We start from the raw sequence: 23,074 nt of genomic DNA on the forward strand, positions 1-23,074 counted from the left end.
ATGTCATCTATCCACATGGAGAGGCGCCATTTTGCTTGACAAGTAATCACCTCATCCTCTGACTATGTGGCTTGAGAGACTGGGCCAAACACTACCCTATCTGTTATTCTACTCACTACACCTCCCTGTTTAATATTGTTTAATATTGTTTTTACCTACCTCTATTATTCCTCCATTGAGGAAAATTACCTTAAATCTGCCATACTATCAACGGGAGCTAACCTAGTCTTATTGTTATTATTCCCTAACCCTACCACTACATATTGAACTCTTAAATGAGTGCTCCCTGCTTATGTGTGTTTATATGACAATGTTTCATGATTTATGGCTCCTGGTTATTGGTTTATATCTTTTTGTTGTCTCTATTTCTAGCACTGTAGAGACACCCTACGTCTGCTCCACGCAGCTATAGAGAGACGCACCCCATGCTAGACTTGTTCAGATCCTAAATATACTAATAGGCTTTTGTAGATACAGTTCACATTAATATCATAAGCCTTCCCCACACTTACCTCTTAAAATAGCCGCCCACTGAAACTAATAGCTTATTTCTTTAACAGAATGCCCCGTAGGCGTTACAATGGAGACTTTCCTATAGAGATAATATAGCTCCCCCTTTTAACCTAACCCGTAGAGCACTCGGCCTATTCCTAACTACTGTTTACCCCTGTTACATTTTAGTTTTTAGTCATCACTTATTAACATGGAGCCCTATTTATTTATTACTCTCAAGCTCTTTCATAGATTCATAGGGATACTCCCCAATACCTCATTACACAGCATCATTTCCGGAATTACCAATATTATTATAACCCCAATCCATAGGTACTACAGTTAGTATGCAACCCATCCATATACTTAGGCAGAAATATACAGGTATACCTCACTTTACAGCGCTTCACTTTACAGCGATTCGCTAATACAGCGCTTTGTGGAGCTGAGGTTCAACCTCCAAGAATTTTGAAACAGTGCTATAATCATCGTGAGATTGTTAGAAAAGTGAATGGCACCATTTTGTTATGCTTAGTTCACTCTGTTTATAGCATTGCAGTGCAATCTGTGTCTTAGTGCTATAGTCTGGCAAATTTTACTACAGTAATTGTCACAATGTTACAGGTACAGTATTTATTGAATACTTGCTGTGCTAGTGTTAAACTAAACATAGCACTATTGCACCCCTAATATATGTTAGTTCAAACATGTTTTCAGGATTTTAAACCCTGAAAAGAAAGCTAAAACTGCCTTGTTTCACTTTAAGGCGGTTTTCACTTTACAGCGGGACTCCGGTCCCTAACCCGCTGTATGAGCGGGGTATACCTGTACTAGCTGGTCAATCTAGGAATAGATTCATACTCTCAGGGTCCTAACCTTTTATATTCCCCTTTCATGTCAACTCAGCTACCTATACAGTTGTAAGGCAGAAACACTCTTATTTTCCATTATGGTATGGCGGAGGCTGTGGTGCCGCTACGAGGTAGGCTAGACTTGGTAACATTATTAAGGCAGAAGTCAGAGTTGTCTGCATGACAGGGAACTTTATAAATTATAGTCAATTGAAACACTGATGTCCCTACACCCATGTTTGCAACATCCCTAAGTTAAAAATGTTCCTGGCTTTAGTTTCATATTCTTTTTATTTTGGGGATTACCTGTGCAATAGCTATGTCCACCTTAATGTTTTTATTGTTTGTTTTGTATATGTGCTCATCTCCTGATCCACACTCTCCATGCTACTATAAACCTAACTAAGGTATGAAACCCATCTCCCAATTACCAAGCTATTATAAGATAAGAGATTATAAGCACTTGTGTTCCAGGCTAAGTCTTCTTGGCCTAGTGATTATTTCCCTCCCTTAGAACACCCCTATTCCACATCTGGTTATATCATTAGAGCAGAAGCCCAAATAGAGCTCCGAGGGCAATCTAGTAGGGCGCAGATTAGAGAATATATGCTACTGTCATTTGCCCTGCATACTCCCCTATGTTGATTAATAATTGTCTACTATTCACCTCTGTTAAAAGAAGAAATCTTATACATTACTCCCCAATAGTCAAAACTCTTCAGGTTCTGCTTTACATATGGCAGCTATAAATAAATAAAACCTAACTGATCAGCAATAGGGTCTATTCTCCTCCTAGAGGATTATTAACAACCATTGCCATACTACGCCTCCCAGATAGTGGTTAGGTGGATAACCCTGTTTTTAACCTAGTTCACCCCTTATTAATATTAGGCAGTCTGATTCAGCCCTTGGATGTCTGTAACCAATTGTATCATTCTGTCTATAAGTTGTACAGCTTCATGTTAACTGGTTTATTTTGCTCATATGCTGTATCAGTCCATTGAAAATGACTTATGTCATCTACCTGCTGTTTATTATGGCTTATCTATAATATTGTTATCTCTCATGATTAGCTTGTACGCTCTACATAAACTTCTAATGTTTCTTATATTACACTGTGTTCAGAATACCTGACTGTTGTTCATAGGTTTTGTACCATCTTACATTGTAGAAGAGGGTAGGCATACAATCTAGGGTGATTATATATATTTTCCAAATACACCCTTTAAATACGAAGTCAGCCCAACACCCATGGATTGCATCCTTTCACTCCATGTCCAGTCAGGGTTCAGGCTTATACTTATACATTTTTCTTTTCTATGTTACATAAGTGACTATACCTATTATTTCCTAAGATTAAACCTGTAATTGTTTTGTATTTAAAAGTTTAGAAGCCCAGGAGTATTCATTAGTTTAGTGTACTGGCTCGCTCCGCCCCCCCACCCACCCTCCCTCATTTTGAGAGGCTCTCGCCCGCTGCATTCCCCAAACATTATGAAGCTAACCCCCCTTTGCCTAAAAATGTTTTATTCTGTGCCACACAGATAAACTAATACAGTATATATTTTCTACTGCATTGTGGGGCCCAATTTTACTCCTCATATAATACAAAATAGAGGTTCTTTTGAGTTTACTGTTTTTCTCCTTGAAACATTGCTCAAACTGCATTAAAGGTTGTTAAAGATATTAGTTATGTGCATTAATCACTTTCTAATTGATAAGATGCTATTCAGGGTTAGGGATGTGAGGGATTATGAGCAAGTTTACATCTTTTAAAGAAAAGTGCTATCTAAAATGAATTGTAGAGAAATCATTGGTTTTAGTATACATGGAACACAACATACGTGGACATTATTGGATTAAAAAGTTTAGTAATACTAGTTTTTACTTTATTTCATATTTAAAATACAATTTTAAAAAAAATTGTAAGTGAATATAACTTGTATTTTTTATTATTTTAAGGATTATGTTTTCTTCCAAATGTTTTTTAATACTTCTTATATGATGAAAATAAATTAAACATATTTTAAATTCTAAATTAATGTTTGCATGCACATAAATCTAAATATAGAATACATACACTGTATAGTAAAAAATGCATGATTATATATAAATAAAATGATTTGTATCTAAAAAAAATCTAGTTCCAAAAATGTAAACAATTATAATTACACTCAGACAACTAACATAAAACTGCTCTATTTAGCAAAAGAAACAAAACCTTTTCATCAGTGTTAAAGATCTGATACATATGAACAAAGTAACCAAATAAATATCAGAAACAAACTACTTTTACACACAGACCCACTCAACTATGCAACTCAAATAATGGTATAGACATAATTAATATAACTAACAAATAGCAAGATTTTAATCTTATTACAATATATGTCAAATTATCAAGACAGTTTTATATACAAATGAAAAGATTAGTATATTTTAAGGAGCATTAGTTCAATTTTAATTTGTTGTGGGTATAAGTAATTTTTATTTGAGTAAATCTAATGAATCCTATAATTAAAATTCATAAAATAAATGCTTTATTGGTGTTTTTATACTTTTGCCAATATTTATTGCTGAAGCAAAAAAATTGGGTTTTTTCATTCACTCTTAGCCAAGAGGGTTAAACATCCTAATATGTCTAATAATTTGACAATTTCTCTTTTACTCTCTCTATCTAGGTAACTATGTTTATATCTCTTTATTTTATACTTTCTCCTTTTCACTCTCTCTGTATTTTTCTTTCTCTCTATATCACTCTGTATTTTGTTATCCCTCTATTCTTGTCTCTATATTTTTGTCTTTTTTATTTCTGACACTATTTATATATCTCTCTTTGCATCATTTTCTCCCTTTTATGTCTTCCTATTATCTATGTCTCTTTTCAGCCTCTTTGTTTTCCGCTCTCTCTCTCACTCACTTCCTCCTTTTCTCTTGTTCTAACTGGGGGCTTTTTCCTCTTTCTCACTATATATGTTTTTCTAACTTTGTTTCACTTACTCTTATTTATGTGTACTCTAATCTTCAAGCTAGATGAGCTGTTGCTAAGAGTTGGTTGTTGTGACACTATATTGATGTATCAGTAAGATGATTAGCTGCTGCTCTGTGTTGGTTGTGACAGAATTGGCTGGGAAGGAACTAGGCAGCATTTCTGTTAGGTAGCTGGAGAGGGAAAAGCAGGGCAGTGAGAAATATCATAAAACAATGACAATGATCCTGCACATAACAGAAAAGTCAGTGAAATTAGCTGTGTAGGGTGGGATTCATTAGGCAGCATTTCTGACATGGAGATTCAGAGGGAAAAGCTATGGCACTGAGAGAAAACATAAAACAGTGATCCTGCCCATAACAGAAAAGTTAGTTAAATTAGCAGTTTAAGGTAGGCAGCATTTCAGTTATGTGGCTGGAGGGAAAAGCTTTGGCAGTGAGAGGACATCAAACAGTGACAATGTCCCTGCACATAGCAGAAAAGTGACACTCTATTGATGTATAAGTATCAGTATGATGTTTAGCTTGCTGCTCTGTGTTTGTTGCGGCTGAGTGGGCAGAGAGGAACTAAGCAGCATTTCTACCACATAGCTGGAGTGGGAAAAACTATGGCAATGAAAGGACATTAAACAACAATCCCAGCACATAACAGAAAAATGGTTGTGATAAGCTCATCAGGCAGCATTTCTGATACGGAGATTCAGAGGAAAAAGCTATGTCAGTCAGAGAACAGGAAATAGAGATTCAGCTGAGAACACAAACAATGAGTGAAAGGAGCTGTGAATGGTCCTAAGCACTAGAATGCTTTACAATCACATAGGTGCAGAGGGAAAATCAATGATCAAATCATTGTATTCAAATTAATTTTTCTCAGATGAATCTCGGTTTGCTGTTCCTCTAACTGCAACTGTTTTTCTATCGACATAAAGCTGCTTAGTACTTCTCAGCGCACTCAGCCACAGCTAGCACAGTGTATTCAGAGCAAACAGGAGACTGAGCATGTAGCAGGGTAGTATGTCTGAGAGACACTGTGTGCTTTGAGCTTCAGGGAGCTGGGCAGGTATAGCATCAGTCAACCTAAGCATGTAAGTAAAAAGCATCTATTAGTGTAACATCCTGTGATATGGGGGTGTGTACGAACAGCTTTGTGATGATGATTTTACCCAGCAATAGTGTATATATGATGACACAGAGTCACAGCGCACACACCCCAAAGCATATCTGTACCGGGCCGGTGGACCACTCGTCACACACAAAGGGAGGCCCTGAGGAAAGGAATTTGATTATTCCCACAGCACTACCCTTTAAAATTATTCAATGAAGAATAAATAACACGGCTGTCAATCATTTTAAATAGGAACTGCCCAATATGACATATGAATGTCAATCATTTAGAGAGAGTGTACTGCCCATATAAACAAGGTAATCATTGTCAGTAACGCCCCTATGTATGTGAAATTCATGTGCAAAGTATGGCCAACAAGGAAGTAGTTCGGCATTCTCTCATGAAACCCCAATGACAAACTACAACATTTCTGGAGGGTAGATCGGACTCTGCAGCCTGGAACTATTTAAGGATTGAAACAGTATATTTTTTAATATAAATATTCATGGGAACATTAAGTTTGCCACCACAGGGCTGTTATACAAGGAGCATAGATTAAAGGGACATGAAACTCAATGTTTTTCTTTCATGATTCAGATAGAACATACAATTTTAAACAACTTTCCAATATACTTCAGTTATCATTTTTTTTGTTTTCTTGTTATCCTATGTTGAAAAGCAGTAAAGTAAGCTTATGAGTGTGCACATGTCTGAATCTCTATATGGCAGCAGTTTTGCAACAATGTTATACATTAGCAGGAGCACTATTTCCGGTCATGTAGTGCTTCAGGCATGTGCACGCTACCAACCTAGGTATCCCTTCAACAAAGAATAACATGAGAACAAAGCAAATTTGATAATAGAAGTAAATTGGAATTTTTTTTAAAAATGGTATTCTCTATCTGAATAATGAAAGAATATTTTTGGGTTTAATGTCCCTTTAATTATGTGTGTGTTTTGGGTCACTTATTTTCTATACCTTTAAATGTACATAGTTAAGATTAAAATGTCATGAATTAGATTATAAAATTAAAGAAATAAACCTGGCTCCTTTCCATGAGAGCATACCTAGGTAGGCTCAGGAAAATGCATGTATTTAGATAATTATGGCCACATTGAGAAACATCAGATGGTAAAGGTGTTCTCGGCTTGAGAGACACATGCTACCACCTGCATTTAACATTGTACAAGCAAGTGCCTATGGGGCCCCTCCCCTACTCGAGAGCAAGTTGACAAGAGCAGGGCTTGTCAATCATCCCGTACAAATTAGTCTAGGATGATTTTAAAGTAAATGTGAAGTTTGATGAATCAGTGCCCGGCTTTTAAAAACCCTATTAAAAACAGGGGCACTTTCATTCATCAAAACTTACATTTCACTCGTTTTGTTAATACTTACCTTTAAATCTTGAAAGCCGCTTAAGCGATTCCCCCTCCTGTCGCACGTCACTTCATACGTCAGCAATGACAAATACGGCATCCCCCAATCGTGGCTTCCCCCCCAGGGGAATCATTGCCTGAGGCAACGCCGTGATTGGAGGAAGCCAGATTCGTCATTTTTGACATATGAAGAGGCTTGCGACGGGTGGGGGAAGTGCTGGAGCGGATTTCAAGATTAAAAGGTAAGTATTTTAACAAAATTAGTGAACTATAAATTTGATGAATGAAAGTGCCCATGTTTTTAATAGGGTTTTTAAAAACCGGCACTGATTCAACAAACTTAACATTCACTTTAAGGGACATGAAACATTTTTTTCTTTAAGGATTCAGATAGACCATGCAATTTTAAACAACTTTTCAATTTACTTCTTTTATCAAATTTGGTCTTGTTATCCTCTGTTGAAGGAGCATCAATGCACTACTGGGAACTAGCTGAACACAACCAGTAAGCCAATGACAAGATGCATATATGTGCAGCCACCAGTAAGCAGCTAGCTCCAAGAAGATCCTTGCACCTCTTGAGACTACCTAGGTATGATTTTTAACAAAGGATACCAAAAAACAAAGCAAATTAAATAAAATAAGTAAGCTGAAAAGTTGTTTACAAGTATATGCTTTATCTGAATCATGAAAGAAAATTTGGGGTTTCATGACCCTTTAACTCTGCCACCTCCGAGGTGGTAAAATGTTTAATAAGCAGTGAGTGGTCTTATGAATGCTGCTTCTAAACTTACAGTTGCATGCCTACACTAGCAACCCTGCAACAAAAGAGGTTCCCAAGCTTCATTCACACCTTGATCAATGGAACCATGAATATATGTCACTGTTAAAAATACTTATGTAAACCCTGCTACCATAAAGTGCTTAATTCACTTGCACACTCCTGAGCATACTTAAGTATGATCTCACGGAAAGGAGCTATGAATTAACAAAGGATACCAAACATAAGACGTAAAATTGAAGTTTTGGGTTTTGTTGTTTGCTTTTGTACATTATAATTGACTTTCATATCGCTTTAAAAAAAATCCTCTAACCTAAAGTCTGCAGAACTTTCAACTCAGTAAACTGCCTATGTAGGTGCTAATTATTTTGTAAAATAAAGCCGCATACAACATGCTTTATTGTATGTTTAGTAATAACGTTCTATTAAAATCGATGGTGATTGTTTTATTTTACTGGAAACAGATATTCTAGCACCATATCCACTGGTTTCTAAAATATATATATGTATTTATGGATAAAGCCCTGCTCTTGCGCAAGTAGCACATAAGACATTCAAGCACCGCCACTTACTGCTATTCTAACACACACTTTATTTTGGGGGTGTCTCCCCTGTCCCGTATCCCCTCCCCTTATTCTGACAGCTTCACTCCGCCCCTCCCCCGACTCCGTAACGAGGGTCCCCGGTCTCACAACGTTTCCTGGGCCCTCCTTACCATTGTCGTCACCGTACAGACTCAGGGAGATCTCCTGCGGGGCTCTCAGCCATCTATCAGGGGTGTCCTGTGTGGGGTGGGATCCCGCCGCTCGTGAGACAGTTAGCCCACCAGTAGTCTCTGCTCCGGACCCAGCAGAAGATGAGTCTTTCATAATGGTGCCACTCCGGACTGGCGGAGGACGGCAAGCGTTGGGCTGCCAGGCACGTGGTTCGTTGACGTCAAGCGTCAAGGAGCGCGAGCTGTGATGTTAGACAGCCAGGGGATTGCCTGGTGCGCGAGAGTTGTGGAATGTACAGTGACAGTGGGTCGTTGAAAAGACTGGCTAGAGTCAGAAGCCGCGTGTGGGACAGTAGCTACAATACACGTGCACATTTGCCAACTCTCCTGTTACAAACATTATAGCTGTAACAGTTTAGTCGCAACTGTTTGAACTGTAATGGGTTAGATCAGATGACTAGACGCGAGTGCACGTTGCAGTCATAGGTAATCTCTTATTTCAGTTTATTTTATTAGGAGCATCTGCCCAATTTTGTATTTTAGCGTATTTTATTCTTAGTGCTGTCATTGTTTATACAATGTTACAAGTAATCAGACTGCTTGAAAAAACGGTGAAGCTAACAATTTCATGCCTTCAGTTTTTACTAGTATTATGCCCTGTAAAATTAACACTTTATTGTCTAGAGTAACTAGTATCATGCCCTGTAAAATTAACCCTTTATTGCCTACAGTAACTAGTATTATGCCCTGTAAAATTAACCCTTTATTGCCTATAGTAACTACTATAATGCACTGTAAAATTAACCCTTTATTGCGTACATTAACTAGTATTATGCCCTGTAAAATTAACCCTTTATTGCCTACAGTAACTAGTATTATGCACTCTAAAATTAACCCTTTATTGCCTACAGTAATGGGGTTAATAGTTAACTGATGGCATTGCAAGGGTTAATAGAAAAGAGATTGAATTCAGTATGTCAATACGTGCCCTAAGGACAGTGCTGTTTTCATTTTAGAAGCTCTCTGTGCAGTTTCTTCAAGTTGCAACCTTGTATTAAGAAACATTGTATAGAAAACATCAACTGTGGCTGGGAATTTAAAACGCTTGTTTCTCCCATAGAGAATAAAATACGCTAAAATAAGAGATTACCGCAGTCATATTGGGTACCGCAGATTGGTGTAGTTATACTCCTGCGGCGCAACAGAGTTTTAGGTATGGGCTGGCTTGTACAGTGCTGTAACTGTAATTAGATTAGAAGCGGTATTTCAGCAGTTTCAATCAAGGAACAAATAGGGGAGCAGCGCTTTGGAGTTTAAAATCCCTGTTTACAGCTATGGCCTTACTAGATGATTGACATCGCTAATTCTGTAGATACGTTTAACTACAATGTTGCTAACAATTGTAAGTTGTTGTTAGTTATAGATGTCCTAACTCCTAAGGCATAAAGTGAGCAAGTCTGTTGTTAAATTAAAGGGACTTCATGGGTAATAGCTAGGTTTGCTACTCAGCTGGTATTTTATGTACATGGAAACTCTGGAGCCTAGCTGACCTGTAAATCACCTTTATATAAGGCCTCTACCCAGTGAGAAATTAAAGGGACAGTCCAGTCAAAATTTAAATGTACATAGATGAATTACATCTTTGAATAGAAACATATTTACAATACACATGTATTTGCAAAAATGTTTCTAGTAAAAGTTGTCACTGTTTTAGTGTTAATATTTTTCTCTGCATGTGATGCATAGCTAGATGCACCAGTATTTTTTTATACTGTGGCTGCTCAGAGAGCCAGTGAGATTTGTATCATGTCAGCAATTAACAAACTGAGTAATTACCAGATGGTACAAGATTAGAACCTTAGGCTCTCTGAACAAGTGCTGTGTTTAAAATGCTGGTTCACGGTGTATACTTAAATACAATTTTTAAACACCTATAGCTTTTATTGGAAGCATGTTTTGGTAATACATGTATATTACAAAATGCTTCTATTAAAAAATTAAATGCATCCACATGGATTCCAATTTTGTCTTGAATGTCCCTTTAAGGGCTTTGTGAGCCTGGAGCTGAAGATTTTGGTGGGCCTATTTGCAGAATTGAAATGAACATTAAGTTTAGATCACAATATCTTTTAGTGACAGTCATGGGCAGGGGTTGAAAAATATTATATACCTAAGTGCTATTAGTCCCGTAAACTTTTACTAGCCCACTTTTTCAAACTTAAATTGCAGCGCATGCATAAAATTGTAATACACCATTATACACTTACATTATTTATAATGAGAATAAAACAAGATTTGTATATACTTGTACACTAATAAATAATGTAAACATTTTCTTACTTAAAAAGACAAGTTTAAGTTTTTGTTTGGTAGCAAGCTGAGGTTTTATGAACTGTCCAGCCGTCTCATGGTTATATATGCAGCAGGCAGAGCCAAGAAGGCGGCAATACACACAAACACACATGGGTAATGATGCACATAGTGGTGGAATACTTACACGCACAAATATACATGCAAGATACATGAAGACACAAACATAGAGGATAGATACACACAGGGCCCCATCAGGGGGTGACAGGGGTGACTCCTGTCAGGGGCTCAATAGACCAGGGGGTCTCATGAGGCAAGAACAACCTATTTAAAAAAAAAAAAAAAAAAAAAAATATATATATATATATATATATATATATATATATATATATATATATATATATATATATATATATATATATATATATATATATTTTGGCAGCCACCAGAGGGTACTACAGCAGAGTGCTATTGAGCGTGGGAAACGTTATTACAAGGAGTAAAGCATTAGCATTTGCCAGGATTTCTGAGTGTGCACTAAACCACTATGCACAGTGTGAGACAGACTTATCACTTAAAGGGAAAGTCAACACCAGAATTTTTGTTGTTTTAAAAGATAGATAATCCCTTAACCTTTTAAAGCCGTTATGCCGTTCCATTCCGTCATAATTAGACTGGGCTTTAAAGCCGTTATGACGGAATGGAACGTCATAACTAACGGCTGTCCTGAAGCCTTCTGTGCTTCAGGGATTTAATCGCGGTCTGGAGGGCGTTCCTAGGATTGTAGGGACGCCCCCCAGATGCGATCCAATAATTGAAATCTCGCGATCGTATGCACGATCGCGTAGTTTCAATTTGTCTACATCGGAACAGTTGTTCCGATGTAGGCACTTTAACCCTGTCACGAAAGGGTTAATGACCTGTTCCCCAGTTTTGCATAACCAACACGGTTATAATAATACATGTTTTACCTCTGTAATTACCTTGTATCAAAACTTCTGCAGACTGCCCCCTTCTCTCAGCTCTTTTGAAAGACTTGCACTTTAGCCAATCAGTGCTCACTCCTCGGTAAATTCACGTGCATGAGCTCAATGTTATCTATATGAAACACGTGAACTAACGTCCTCTAGTGGTGAAAAACTGACAAAATGCATTTAAATTAGAGGTGACCTTCAAGGTCTAAGAAATTAGCATATGAACCTCCTAAATTTAGCTTTCAACTAAGAATACGAAGAGAACAAAGCAAAATTGGTGATAGAAGTAAATTGGAAAGTTGTTTAAAATGACATGCCCTATTTGAATCATGAAAGGTTTTTTTTGGATTTGACTATCTCTTTAATACAGTGTGTGCCTGAGTCAGACGGCAGATCACTTTCATTTGCAGAGGAGGTAGGACTTACTTAGTAAATGTTTTTCTTTGTGCAATTTCGGATTGTAATTTCAGTGTGGTAGTAGATGTATGGTGGGACCAGGGGTCCATAAAAACCACATTTTTTTAGCAATATGCAGCAGTGTATTTATGATTATTTGACAATGCTGTAGAAATTCTATGTTTAAAGCCATGCATAAATATTTCCTCCTCAATACACAAATGGTAGGTGCCCTTTTGGCAGATATGAGTTTTTTTTTATTTATTTATATATACATATTACATTCCAGTTTACTGCTACTTTATGCAAGGACTTTCCAGATGCAAGGAGGCATTTAAAGGGACACTGAACCCAAATTTGTTCTTTCGTGATTCAGATAGAGCATGAGATTTTAAGCAACTTTCTAATTTACTCCTATTAGCAAATGTTCTTCATTCTTTTCGTATCTTCATTTGAAATGCAAGAATGTAAGTTTAGATGCTGGCCCATTTTTGGTGAACAACCTGGGTTGTTCTTGGTGATTGGATAAATTCATCCACCAATAAAAAATTGTTGTCCAGAGAACTGAACCAAATCCTCTTCTAATACATGCTAGTATCTTATTAGCCTTTGTAGCCACTGCCCTGCATTGTGCTCCCATCTTTAGCTTGTTATCTATTACTACTTCCAAATCCCTTTCCTCCTCTGTTTGGCTAAGTCTTGCCCCATTTAAATAATACGTTGCCTGCTTATTTTTACTTCAAAATGTAGAACCTTGCATTTTCCAGTATTAAACCTCATTTTCCATTTACGTGCCAATACTTCTAATTTTTGCAGATCCCTTTGTAATGAAAGTTAATCCTGCTCTGACCTAATGATTTTACTTAACTTAGTATCATCTGCAAAAATAGAGATGTCGCTATTTAATCCTTGCCCCAAGTTATTTATAAAAATATTTAAAAAACAGGGCCCAGTACTGATCCCTTGGGGACTCCACTGATTACCTTTGTCCAATCTGAGTATGATCCATTCACTACTACTTGTTGCTTCCTATCTTTTATCCAGTTATTTATCCATGAGCTAACATTTTCAGCTATTCCCAGTCCCTTAATTGTGTGCATTAATCTCATGTGGCACTGTATCAAATGCCTTTGCAAAATCTAAGTATATCACATCAACTGATTCCCCTTTATCTATATTTTTAATTACTTCATCATAGAATCTAATAAGATTAGTTTGACATGATCTATTTGTCATAAAGGAAAAGGAGAATCCAGCACAACAGTCCAATTGGTTTAAACCCCCCTGGAGTTACTACCAAAACTCCCAATATATCAAAATGAAAGAGTGTGGAGGGTTTCCAAGATATGCCAAAAATATCTTTAATGAAAAACTAAAATCATGACAGGGTCAAAAAAGCACAACGTTTCAGGGCAAGTTCATGAACACATGATTAAGGGGCATGTGCCCTGAAACGTTGTGCTTTTTTGACCCTGTCATGATTTGAGGTTTTTCATTAAAGATATTTTTGGCATATCTTGGAAACCCTCCACACTCTTTCATTTCTATTTGTCATAAAACCATGCTGATTTATAACTGCATTCCCTGTACACCTGTTTGAAAACTCAATAAAAACAGTTAAATATAAAAAAAAACATGCTGATTTGAACTCATAATCTTGTTTACACAAATGTGCTCATCAATATAACCCCTTCAAATATCTTTCCCACTATTGATGTCACAATAACTGCTTCCTAGTTCCCTTAACACACTTGGGTGTATTTCATCGGGGCTTGGAGTTTTATTTACCTTAATATTATCCAGTTTTTTCCTGATATCCTTTATACATATCCCAGTTAATGGTATGGGCTGGCATGTTCTAGTTTGTTCCAAAATATCGTCCATTGGTTCCTCTCTTGTGTATACTGAAGAAAAAAACTTAATTTAGTACCTCAGCCTTCTCCCTGTCACTGTTAACCATGCTACCCTCCACAAATTTTAATGTACCTATATTGTCCGTCTTAGATTTTTTGCGATTTATGTTCTTAAAGAACCTTTAAGGGTTAGACTTAGAATCCTTTTCAATTAATTTTTCATTTTCAATTTTGGCTAATTTGATTGCTTTTTTGCATGCTTTGTTATATTCCTTATAAATATGGTATGTTGAGTCTGTACTATTTTCTTTGAATAATTTAAATGCCCTATGTTTTTTCCTAATTTCTCTTAACACATTTTTATTTAGCCACATTGACTTGGATTTTTTATTTTTATAACCATATGGTATTTTGTTGATATGTATATTTATTTAGCAAAGTTTTAAATGTTATCCATTTATCCTCTGTATTTTTATTAGAGAATATTTCCCAATTTGTTATTTAATGATTTCCTTAAACTGTTGAATTTTGCTTTCTTAAAATTAAAAGTCTTTATTAAGACACTGCTTATGAAAAGAGATTTCAAATCAAATGTGACCATATTATGATCACTGTTACCCAAATGTTCTTTGACTTCTATGTTTGATATTATATCGGTATTGTTTGATAGCACTAAATCCAAAATAGCTTTACTCCTAGTTGGCTCCTCTATTTATTGTTACAAGAAGTTATCCCTGAGAACATTTAAAAATCTATCCCCCTTAGCTAAATTACTAGTTTCATTGGCCCAGTTTATATCGGGGTAGATAAAATCTGCCATAGTTACAGCACCAGAGAATCTAAACAAATCAGAATAGAGGGCGCCACATGGTGCAGATCATAGAGTAATTCAGATACAATACAAGAATGACAGAAGAATCCTACTCACAAAATGTAAAGCACAGATGTGCAATACCAGTAGTCCGGAACCGCACGTCGTCCGGTAGACCAATAGATGGAAGAGGAATCCTCGTCTCGCCAGGGAGAGTCCAGGGAAACCGCAGAAGAAATCTGTACAACGATGGTCAGTCAGCCAGGTCCAGAAGCCTAGGAGGAGAATTCACAGCTCCAAACAGGAGGATAGCTCCCAAAATAGGGAAAGATAGGTCGGAGCAAAAAGAGGGTTGAAAACTTTTTATAAAAAGTTTATTAAAATGATAAAAACAGCAACGCGTTTCTCAGTGTTACACACTGTTTCATCAGGCTATATACAAACACACTCTAAGCTGCCATATTTATACCAAAACAAACCAATCAGGCTGCAAGAGAAATTGCACACCCCTGACAGGTGATACCAATATGCACATCATAGGGGTAAACGGTTGATAAAAATATACAAAGAAATATCAATACAATACTTAAAATGTATATATAGTTCATAAACATTATGCTTTTTCCAGTGTCAACAGATACCTAGTTTGTGGGAGAAAGAGGATACCCAGAAACTGCAGCCAAAAGTCAAAACAGGATTAAATGAACCTATAACATACTGATGATGGTACATTCCTTTAATCAGTGAGAAAATATTGGTATTGGTATCACCTGTCAGGGGTGTGCAATTTCTCTTGCAGCCTGATTGGTTTGTTTTGGTATAAATATGGCAGCTTAGAGTGTGTTTGTATATAGCCTGATTAAACAGTGTGTAACACTGAGAAACGCGTTGCTGTTGTTTTTATCATTTTAATAAACTTTTTATAAAAAGATTTCAACCCTCTTTTTGCTGCCGACCTATCTTTCCCTATTTTGGGACCTATCCTCCTGTTTGGAGCTGTGGATTCTCCTCCTAGGCTTCTGGACCTGGCCGACTGACCATCGCTGTACAGATTTCTTCTGCGGTTTCCCTGGACTCTCCCTGACGAGACGAGGATTCCTCTTCCATCTATTGGTCTACCGGACGACGTGCGGTTCCGGACTGCTGGTATTGCACATCTGTGCTTTACATTTTGTGAGTAGGATTCTTCTGTCATTCTTGTATTGTATCTAAATTACTCTATGATCTGCACCATGTGGCGCCCTCTATTCTGATTTGTTTAGATTCTCTGGACCTGTGTCGCAGCACAATACCCTAGAGGAGCGGCCTATTGTTTTGGATATATATCATCTGGGAACATCCAATACTGAAATAAAGGACTGCCTCTTCATTATTTACCATCTATTGGACTATTAGTTTGTATACTTTTATTTATTGTTATATTATAAGTTTTATTAGCCTATCACTATATATCACATCTCAAGTGTGTCTTACCCGATCCCAGGCGCCTCTTACAAATACTGTAGTTACGTTCTCTACCACTAGAGTATTTTCTGTCTATAGTTACAGCACTGTTATTAGCAGCCTTACCGATTTGCATCAGTAGTTGAGTTTCCTCCAGGTCACTAATGTTGGGGGGCTTGTAGCATGTTCCAAGTAATATTTTTTTAAAGATTTTTCCCCCCACTCTTTATTTCAACCCACAGGGTCTATACATTGTCACCTGTATCATAAATATCTTCCCTTATTGTAGGTTTATGGTTAGGTTAAATATGCATGCAGATTCCTCCACCCCTTTTATTATTCCTGTCCCTCCTAAATAAAGTATACCCATCTAAGTTAACTGCACAGTCATGTGAATCATCCCACCAAGTTTCAGTTATACTGATTTCATAGTCCCCTTATGCAACTAAGAGCTCCAGCTCCCCCATTTTACCCATCATGCTTCTTGCATTTGTTGTCATACATTTAATTTCCATTTGCTTTCTGCTGCTACTTGGTGTACTTTCCTCCATACTTTCTAATGTGACATTTCTTAAGTCATTCCTTGAGATATTATAGGAGTGACATATTCACAGACTGATCTCTCTGTTTTATTGTGTTCTAACTGCCCCCCCCCTTTGCCTAGTTAAAAAGATTCTCTAAACGTGCTACCATCCTTTCCCCCAACACACCTACACCCATGTCATTAAGTTGCAATCCATCCTTACTGTACAAATTGTACCAAAGTGAAAAATTAGCCCAGTGCTCTAAAAAAGTCAAACCCCTTCTTTTTAAACCATGTTTTTAAGCATGAATTAACAGACCTTAGCTCCTTCTGCCTTACTGAGTTAGCACATGGCACTGGTAATATATCCAAAAATATTACTTTGGATATATTACTTAAGATTTCATAAAGACTTCTAGTTTATTTGTCATTTTTACTGGTTCACGTAAGGGTCAGAAAGCTTCTGCTATTTCTTTAGCCTCTTGGTTAAAACTTCTGATTCACAAAGCTTATTTGGAAGCGGGTCAGTCTCCGCTTCAGGGAATTACTGCTCATTATACAAGATCAGTTGCCACATCTTGTGCTTTCAAGAATGAGGCTTCAGTTGGTCAAATCTGCAAAGCAGCCACTTGGTCTTCTTTGCATATTTTTTACCAAATTTTACAATTTTTATTTTTATGCCTCTTCAGAAGCAGCTATTGGTAGAAAGATTCTTCAGGCAGTGGTCATTCATTGATTCTGTTGCCTACAAAAATTTCTTCAGGTTTTTTAGTTATTAAAATTATTTTAGATTTTACTTTCAGTGGAAAAAGCTGTTTATATTTTATCCCTCCCTTTTTTATTTTGTTACTTGTGGTCTTCCACATCTTGGCTGTTATATCCCATATTTAACAAATAGTGGACTCTCGCCACCTATATGAAAGAAAACATAATTTATGTAAGAACTTACCTGATAAATCCATTTATTTCATGGTGGCAAGAGTCCACAAGGTCCTCTCCCTATTATGTTTTTGTTTGTTTTTTATGGCTTTTTCATACTCCTCCTTTTACACCTCACTCCTTGGCTATACATTAAACTGAAATATGAGTTAGGTGGGTGGGATATTTATAGGCTTTCGGGTTTGGGAAACTTTGCCTCCTTTATGGTAGGAATGTTTATCCCATATGTAACAAATTGTGGACTCTCGCTACCATGAAATAAATTAATTTATCAGGTAAGTTCTTACATAAATTATGTTTTTAAGAGTACTCCTTTACCTATATCATAAACTCCCAAAGGGAGAGTTGGGAAGCCTCCAGATACATGTGTGGCTATGTAATGGTAATCCTTATATTCAGCCAGTATGAATATGAATTATTTGTGTCATTCTGTGTCTTACTCACCAGTATCTCACTCAGTCAGTAACATGCTGCAAGTTCAGTCATCACAAGGGCACTTTTATAGCGCAGGGGCAGCGCTCTACTCAGTAACGGCCTTTAAAAGACTTTTTATGGCAACTTGTCTCCGCTAATGCACACTTTTTATTTATTACATGAACTTTAGGCTAAATAAGTAGCACACATCAGTGCAGAGTGCCCATGTTAAAAAAAAAAAAATCTACTCCAAATGCTTTTCCGCTAGGGTAGATTATATAAATGCTACCAGACAAATCTGTTTAAAATTTCCGAGCTAGTAAATGTGTTGCAAAACGTCTGTAGTCAAATTTGTAGTGTACAATATGTACTGCCTGACTTTTTTATGTCCCCCTCAGTGCTGTTTTGCATATCCATAAAAGAAAAATAATGTCCTTTAATAACCATTTGACATTGTGGTAAGTTGATAATGAAACTGTCAGGAAATGCATGTTTGTGCATGATTTGCTTAGCTGCTTACTGGCTAAAAAGGACAACCTGCAGAGCTATTTTGGTGGACAGGAACAAGCATCCACAATAGGGTTGCCAGTTGTGAGTTACACATGCTGCTGAGTTTGCAGGGAGCAATATGACTAGTGCACTCCAGCAGCATTATTCATGTGCTATCCAGAGGCACAATATATGTTCCTCTCTGCATCATGTGTAACCCTTAATTCTCGAGGTTAAAGGGACAGTCTACACTTGAATATTTATTGTTTAGAAAGATAGATAATCCCTTTATTACACATTCCCCAGTTTTGCATAACCAACACAGTTATATTAATATACTTTTTACCTCTGTGATCTTGTATCTAAGCCTCTGCAGACTGCCCCCTTATTTCAGTTTTTTGACACTCGCATTTTAACCAATCAGTGCTGACTCCTAGGTAACTCCACTTGCTTGAGCACAATGTTATCTATATGGCACACATCAACTAATGGCCTCTTGTTGTGAAAACATGTTAAAATGCATTCAGATATGAGCCTCCTAGGTTTAGCTTTCAACTAAGAATACAAGAGAACAAAGCACAATTGATGATAAAAGTACATTGGAAAGTTGTTTAAAATGATATGCCCTATCTGAATCATGAAAGTTTATTTTTGACTAGACTGTTCCTTTAACATGACTGAGGTGGCAACCCTGTTTCACAAGTATTTAACCCTTTAAGGACACAGCTTTCAGTTTGCTCAATTGTTTTATGATGGAAAAATTCCGTCATATGTCCTTAAGAGTTTAAACACTATTTTTTTCAGCACATTTATTTATTTTTGAATAATGTACTATTTAGAAGTTATACTTTATTGCCCTTTTAACTGCTTTGCTATAAATTATGCCTGTGTGTTTTTCTTTGTGCTGTAGGTATTTATCTGACTTTTGTGTGGGGACATGAGGAAGTCACAAGCAATACAAAAGTGCCCAGTGGTAGAATCTCTTCCAAAATGTTCCAGTTGGCCATTTATGAAGCCTATATTACCCACTAAGCAACTTAAATGGACTTGCAACAGCTAATATAAAATAAGGAAGTCTACTCTCTAAAAATGGAAACAGGATATCAGCATAAAAGCAATGATCAGTTACAACACTAGACGGCACGAAAACCTTAGTGATGTGGAGACTAGCTATACCTATACCCTAACTGTCTATGTCTATGGGACATCTCTAAAGCTCTCTGGCCTGTCTAAGTTTTGTTAGTACAACATTTGTTCTTGATAGCTGTTTATATTGCTATGTGGGGTTCTATATGTGAAGAAGAGGCACATACATTGCAATAAAATGGTTAGAAAAAATGTTTTTTACATGAAGTCTGTCCATACCTGAGAGGTTTTGACCATCAGTCTTATAAGATATATGGACAAGTGACTCCATTTTGAAGACACTTCTGGTGAACCCCTTCCTCATTGGATACTAGAAAATACAAGAGAAGTGTTTTGAAACCGCTCATTTGAGTGAGGGTTGTCTCTTGAAAAAGAAATTTGAAACGCGTTGCTCAGTGTATTTTCAGCTTCCATTTGGTAGCACACATCTGCTGTGATCAATACCTCTGTTACGGGCAGTTAGTTGTGTTTGGTGTGGCCTAAATTTGGGTCTGTAGTGTCTCCCAGCCAACGTATTTGATTCACTAGCTAGAATTTATTTGTAGTTTTAAAGTCTTGTTCTGTGTGTTATAGAGGAAAATCTGCACCCAAGACTTCATCCACACTGCGGATCTACGCCAGATAACACAAACCTGAATGTGAGTGAGGGATTTCATCAGATCTAAAGGCTCCGGATTCAGCCACAATATATACCGGAACGTTCATCAACGATCAGTTTTGTATACTGAACATTTCCACTATTATTTAGATCCTAAAAGATCTTTGTCTGCAATGTGTTTATATATGTTTTAAAACTATACTATTTTAGTATTATTATTGCTTTTATAATTGTATTTCCTCATTAGTGTATCTTTTTCAAATGTATCTTTTTTAAGTGTATCTTATTTTTATTGTTGTGCTGCCGCATATATATGTTTTTTTATCTAAATTGTGAATTTAATTTATTTTTGATCTTTATGGGAGGATACATGTATTGATTACCCAGGTTGTCACAGATTATCACTGTTCACCAATTTTATATTTCACCTATTTATATCACATTATTTGTCCCTTTACATATTGCTAGAGTTCCAAATTTTGAACCTCAAATTTAGTCTTATTTATAAGACTTTATCACCAGATTTTTTTTCCACAAATGTAGTGTTTTTACACAGATTTTTTTCACTATACTGATCTTCATTATTGACTTTTATTAATAGTCACTTATATCCCCTTCGCATTTTTTTGCGCAATCAATTATTATTTTTTCACTAAGTTTTGTCATTACAACATTTATTCTTGATGGCTATGTGAAGAAGAGGCACATACATTGCAATAAAATCGTTAGAAAAATGTTTTTTACATGAAGTCTGTCCATACCTGAGAGGTTTTGACCATCAGTCTTATAAGATATATGGACAAGTGACTCCATTTTGAAGACACTTCCGGTGAACCCCTTCCTCATTGGATACTAGAAAATACTTTTATTTGTAATCATATGTTCAAAACAAGAGAAGTGTTTGAAACCGCTCATTTGAGTTAGGGTAGTACAGTGATCACCTGTACAACAAGGCACCAGAAAGGGTATTTACTAGGCAGATCGGATGAACTTCGGGTTATTTCAGAAATACTGGAATCCATTCTTTCCTCATAGACATTGTACGTTCCTATAATTGTTAGGTGACTTCAATAAATATAGCTGTCGTCTATTTATTCATTTACTCTATCCCCTAAAGACAGCATACATTACATATACACAGCACACTTTAATTGAGAAAGGGGATTCTATTTTTTATAAGGGGTATTATGCAGCTCTAGGCAGTAAATGATTGCTATAGGAATGGTACTCGCCTGTCTACTGGGTGATTATAAGGTTCTATAAAAATAGACCCTAGAACCTCCATCTAATCACCTAAAGGGAAACTCAAGTCAAAATTAAACTTTTACGATTCAGATAGGGCACGCAATTTTAAACAACTTTCCAAATCGCTTTTATCATCAAATTTGCAGTGTTATCTTGATATGCTTAGTTTAAAGCTAAACCTAGGTAGGCTCATATGCTAATTTCTAAACCCTTGAAGGCTGCCTCTCATTTTAGGGTATTTTGACAGTTTTTCACAGCTAGAGGGCATTAGTTCACGTGTGCCATATAGATAACGTGCTAACGCCCTTGGAGTTACCTAGGAGCCAACACAGATTGGCTAAAATGCAAGTCTGTCAAAAGAACTGAGCTAAGGGGGTAGTGTGCAGAGGCTTAAATGCAAGGTAATTACAGAGGTAAAAAGTATATTATTATAACAGTGTTGGTTATGCAAAACTGGAGAATGGGTAATAAAGGGATTATCTTTTTTTTTTTAAACAATAGCAATTCTGGTGCAGACTGTCCTTTTAAGTGATTTGAAAGAAAGGCCCCTCTTTTAAATGAGTGGCCACATGCCCTGGTGCCTATCAGGTCATCACAAATATTCCTAGATGGTAAGTTGATCTTGTTTCTATCCAGCAGCAATGTTATTTTCCTAGCAATGGCAAATAACTAACATTGGCCCAAATTTGTAGGAGTTTTGTTGGAGAAAGAAAGCCTCTGTCGAACCTCTTACCATAAAATCTATTGCTAAGGCCTCTCATTAGGGGGATCCCACCATTCGAATGATGTGTTTCATGTCAGTATAGCTGTCATTTGCTCATCATAGTAATATTGGTTAACTGACTACCACTAATAACTGCCTTTTCTATAGTTATGTCATGAAGACTGATAGATCTTTTATCTTGAGTAAAAACACACTATCTTTACCCTCCCTGGTAGTTGTAACCCCTCCTAGAAGGGGTATCGACAGAACTGCCCACTCCCCTAGTTACCTGTATATAGGTAACTCTCAGACAGTATCACGCTTTCCTAGTTCTGCCCAACCTTTAAGGTGGACTGAGCTGGGAGACCCTCTCCATTTTTTCATATAGAAGAATTTTAAATCATTGGTGTTTTGGCATTTTCTGGTTTCCTCATGGGTTTTACTTACCTGTCTTCATGCACGGCACAATCTTTGTCCTGAGGGCACTGTATTACTGGGCAGGCAATGGAGGTCATCTAGTTGAGGCGCTATCTTGACTGTGACGTCCTCATCGTCGCGGGTGGCCACATCTGAGGGCTGTTCCGGTTGGCTAATATCTAGAGCCTTGGTATCGGCTTACTGCTAGCATTCGGTGATAACCATAAATCTCACAGCGCTTCAACCAATATAATTCCTTCTAGCTCCTAGGAATATGGGTACCTAGCTATCCCTAAGCAAATACAGTTAAAATTAATCAAGGTCCAAGGAGCGCCTAATATACAAGGCTAAGGATTTGTACTTAAAATGGTGTCATTTATTTACCAACATAATTATACATAAATACATATAGTTAAAAACAAATACAGTTAAAAATAAATACATGGATCCATGTGATTAAATAAATGGGGACATTGCAAAAATAGGGATAAATATCATCAGATC

The 23,074-nt window shown here is 36.8% G+C and overlaps 1 protein-coding gene and 1 long non-coding RNA gene across 3 annotated transcripts in view; one reads left to right on the forward strand and one right to left on the reverse strand.

Annotated features, from left to right (window-relative positions):
- TRPM7 (transient receptor potential cation channel subfamily M member 7) overlaps nt 1-8,505 on the reverse strand; it is a 626,812-nt gene extending 618,307 nt beyond the window's left edge. The window contains exon 1 of the mRNA XM_053717440.1: nt 8,310-8,505. Within this exon, the coding sequence (XP_053573415.1) occupies nt 8,310-8,312 (3 nt within the window). The 5' untranslated portion in view covers nt 8,313-8,505. The remainder of the gene's footprint in view (nt 1-8,309) is intronic.
- Nucleotides 8,506-8,645: 140 nt separating this feature from the next.
- Nucleotides 8,646-21,299, forward strand: LOC128663222 (uncharacterized). 2 transcript variants are annotated; one of them, XR_008402836.1, is made up of 2 exons: nt 8,646-8,795; nt 20,181-21,299. It is a non-coding gene; the product is annotated as an uncharacterized LOC128663222 (long non-coding RNA). The 2 variants fall into 2 exon arrangements; XR_008402837.1 differs by lacking the exon at nt 8,646-8,795 and adding an exon at nt 18,252-19,699.
- Nucleotides 21,300-23,074: the final 1,775 nt, after the last annotated feature.

The sequence above is a fragment of the Bombina bombina genome, chromosome 6 (genome assembly GCF_027579735.1).
Source record: "Bombina bombina isolate aBomBom1 chromosome 6, aBomBom1.pri, whole genome shotgun sequence".
Classification (NCBI taxonomy): Eukaryota; Metazoa; Chordata; class Amphibia; order Anura; family Bombinatoridae; genus Bombina; species Bombina bombina.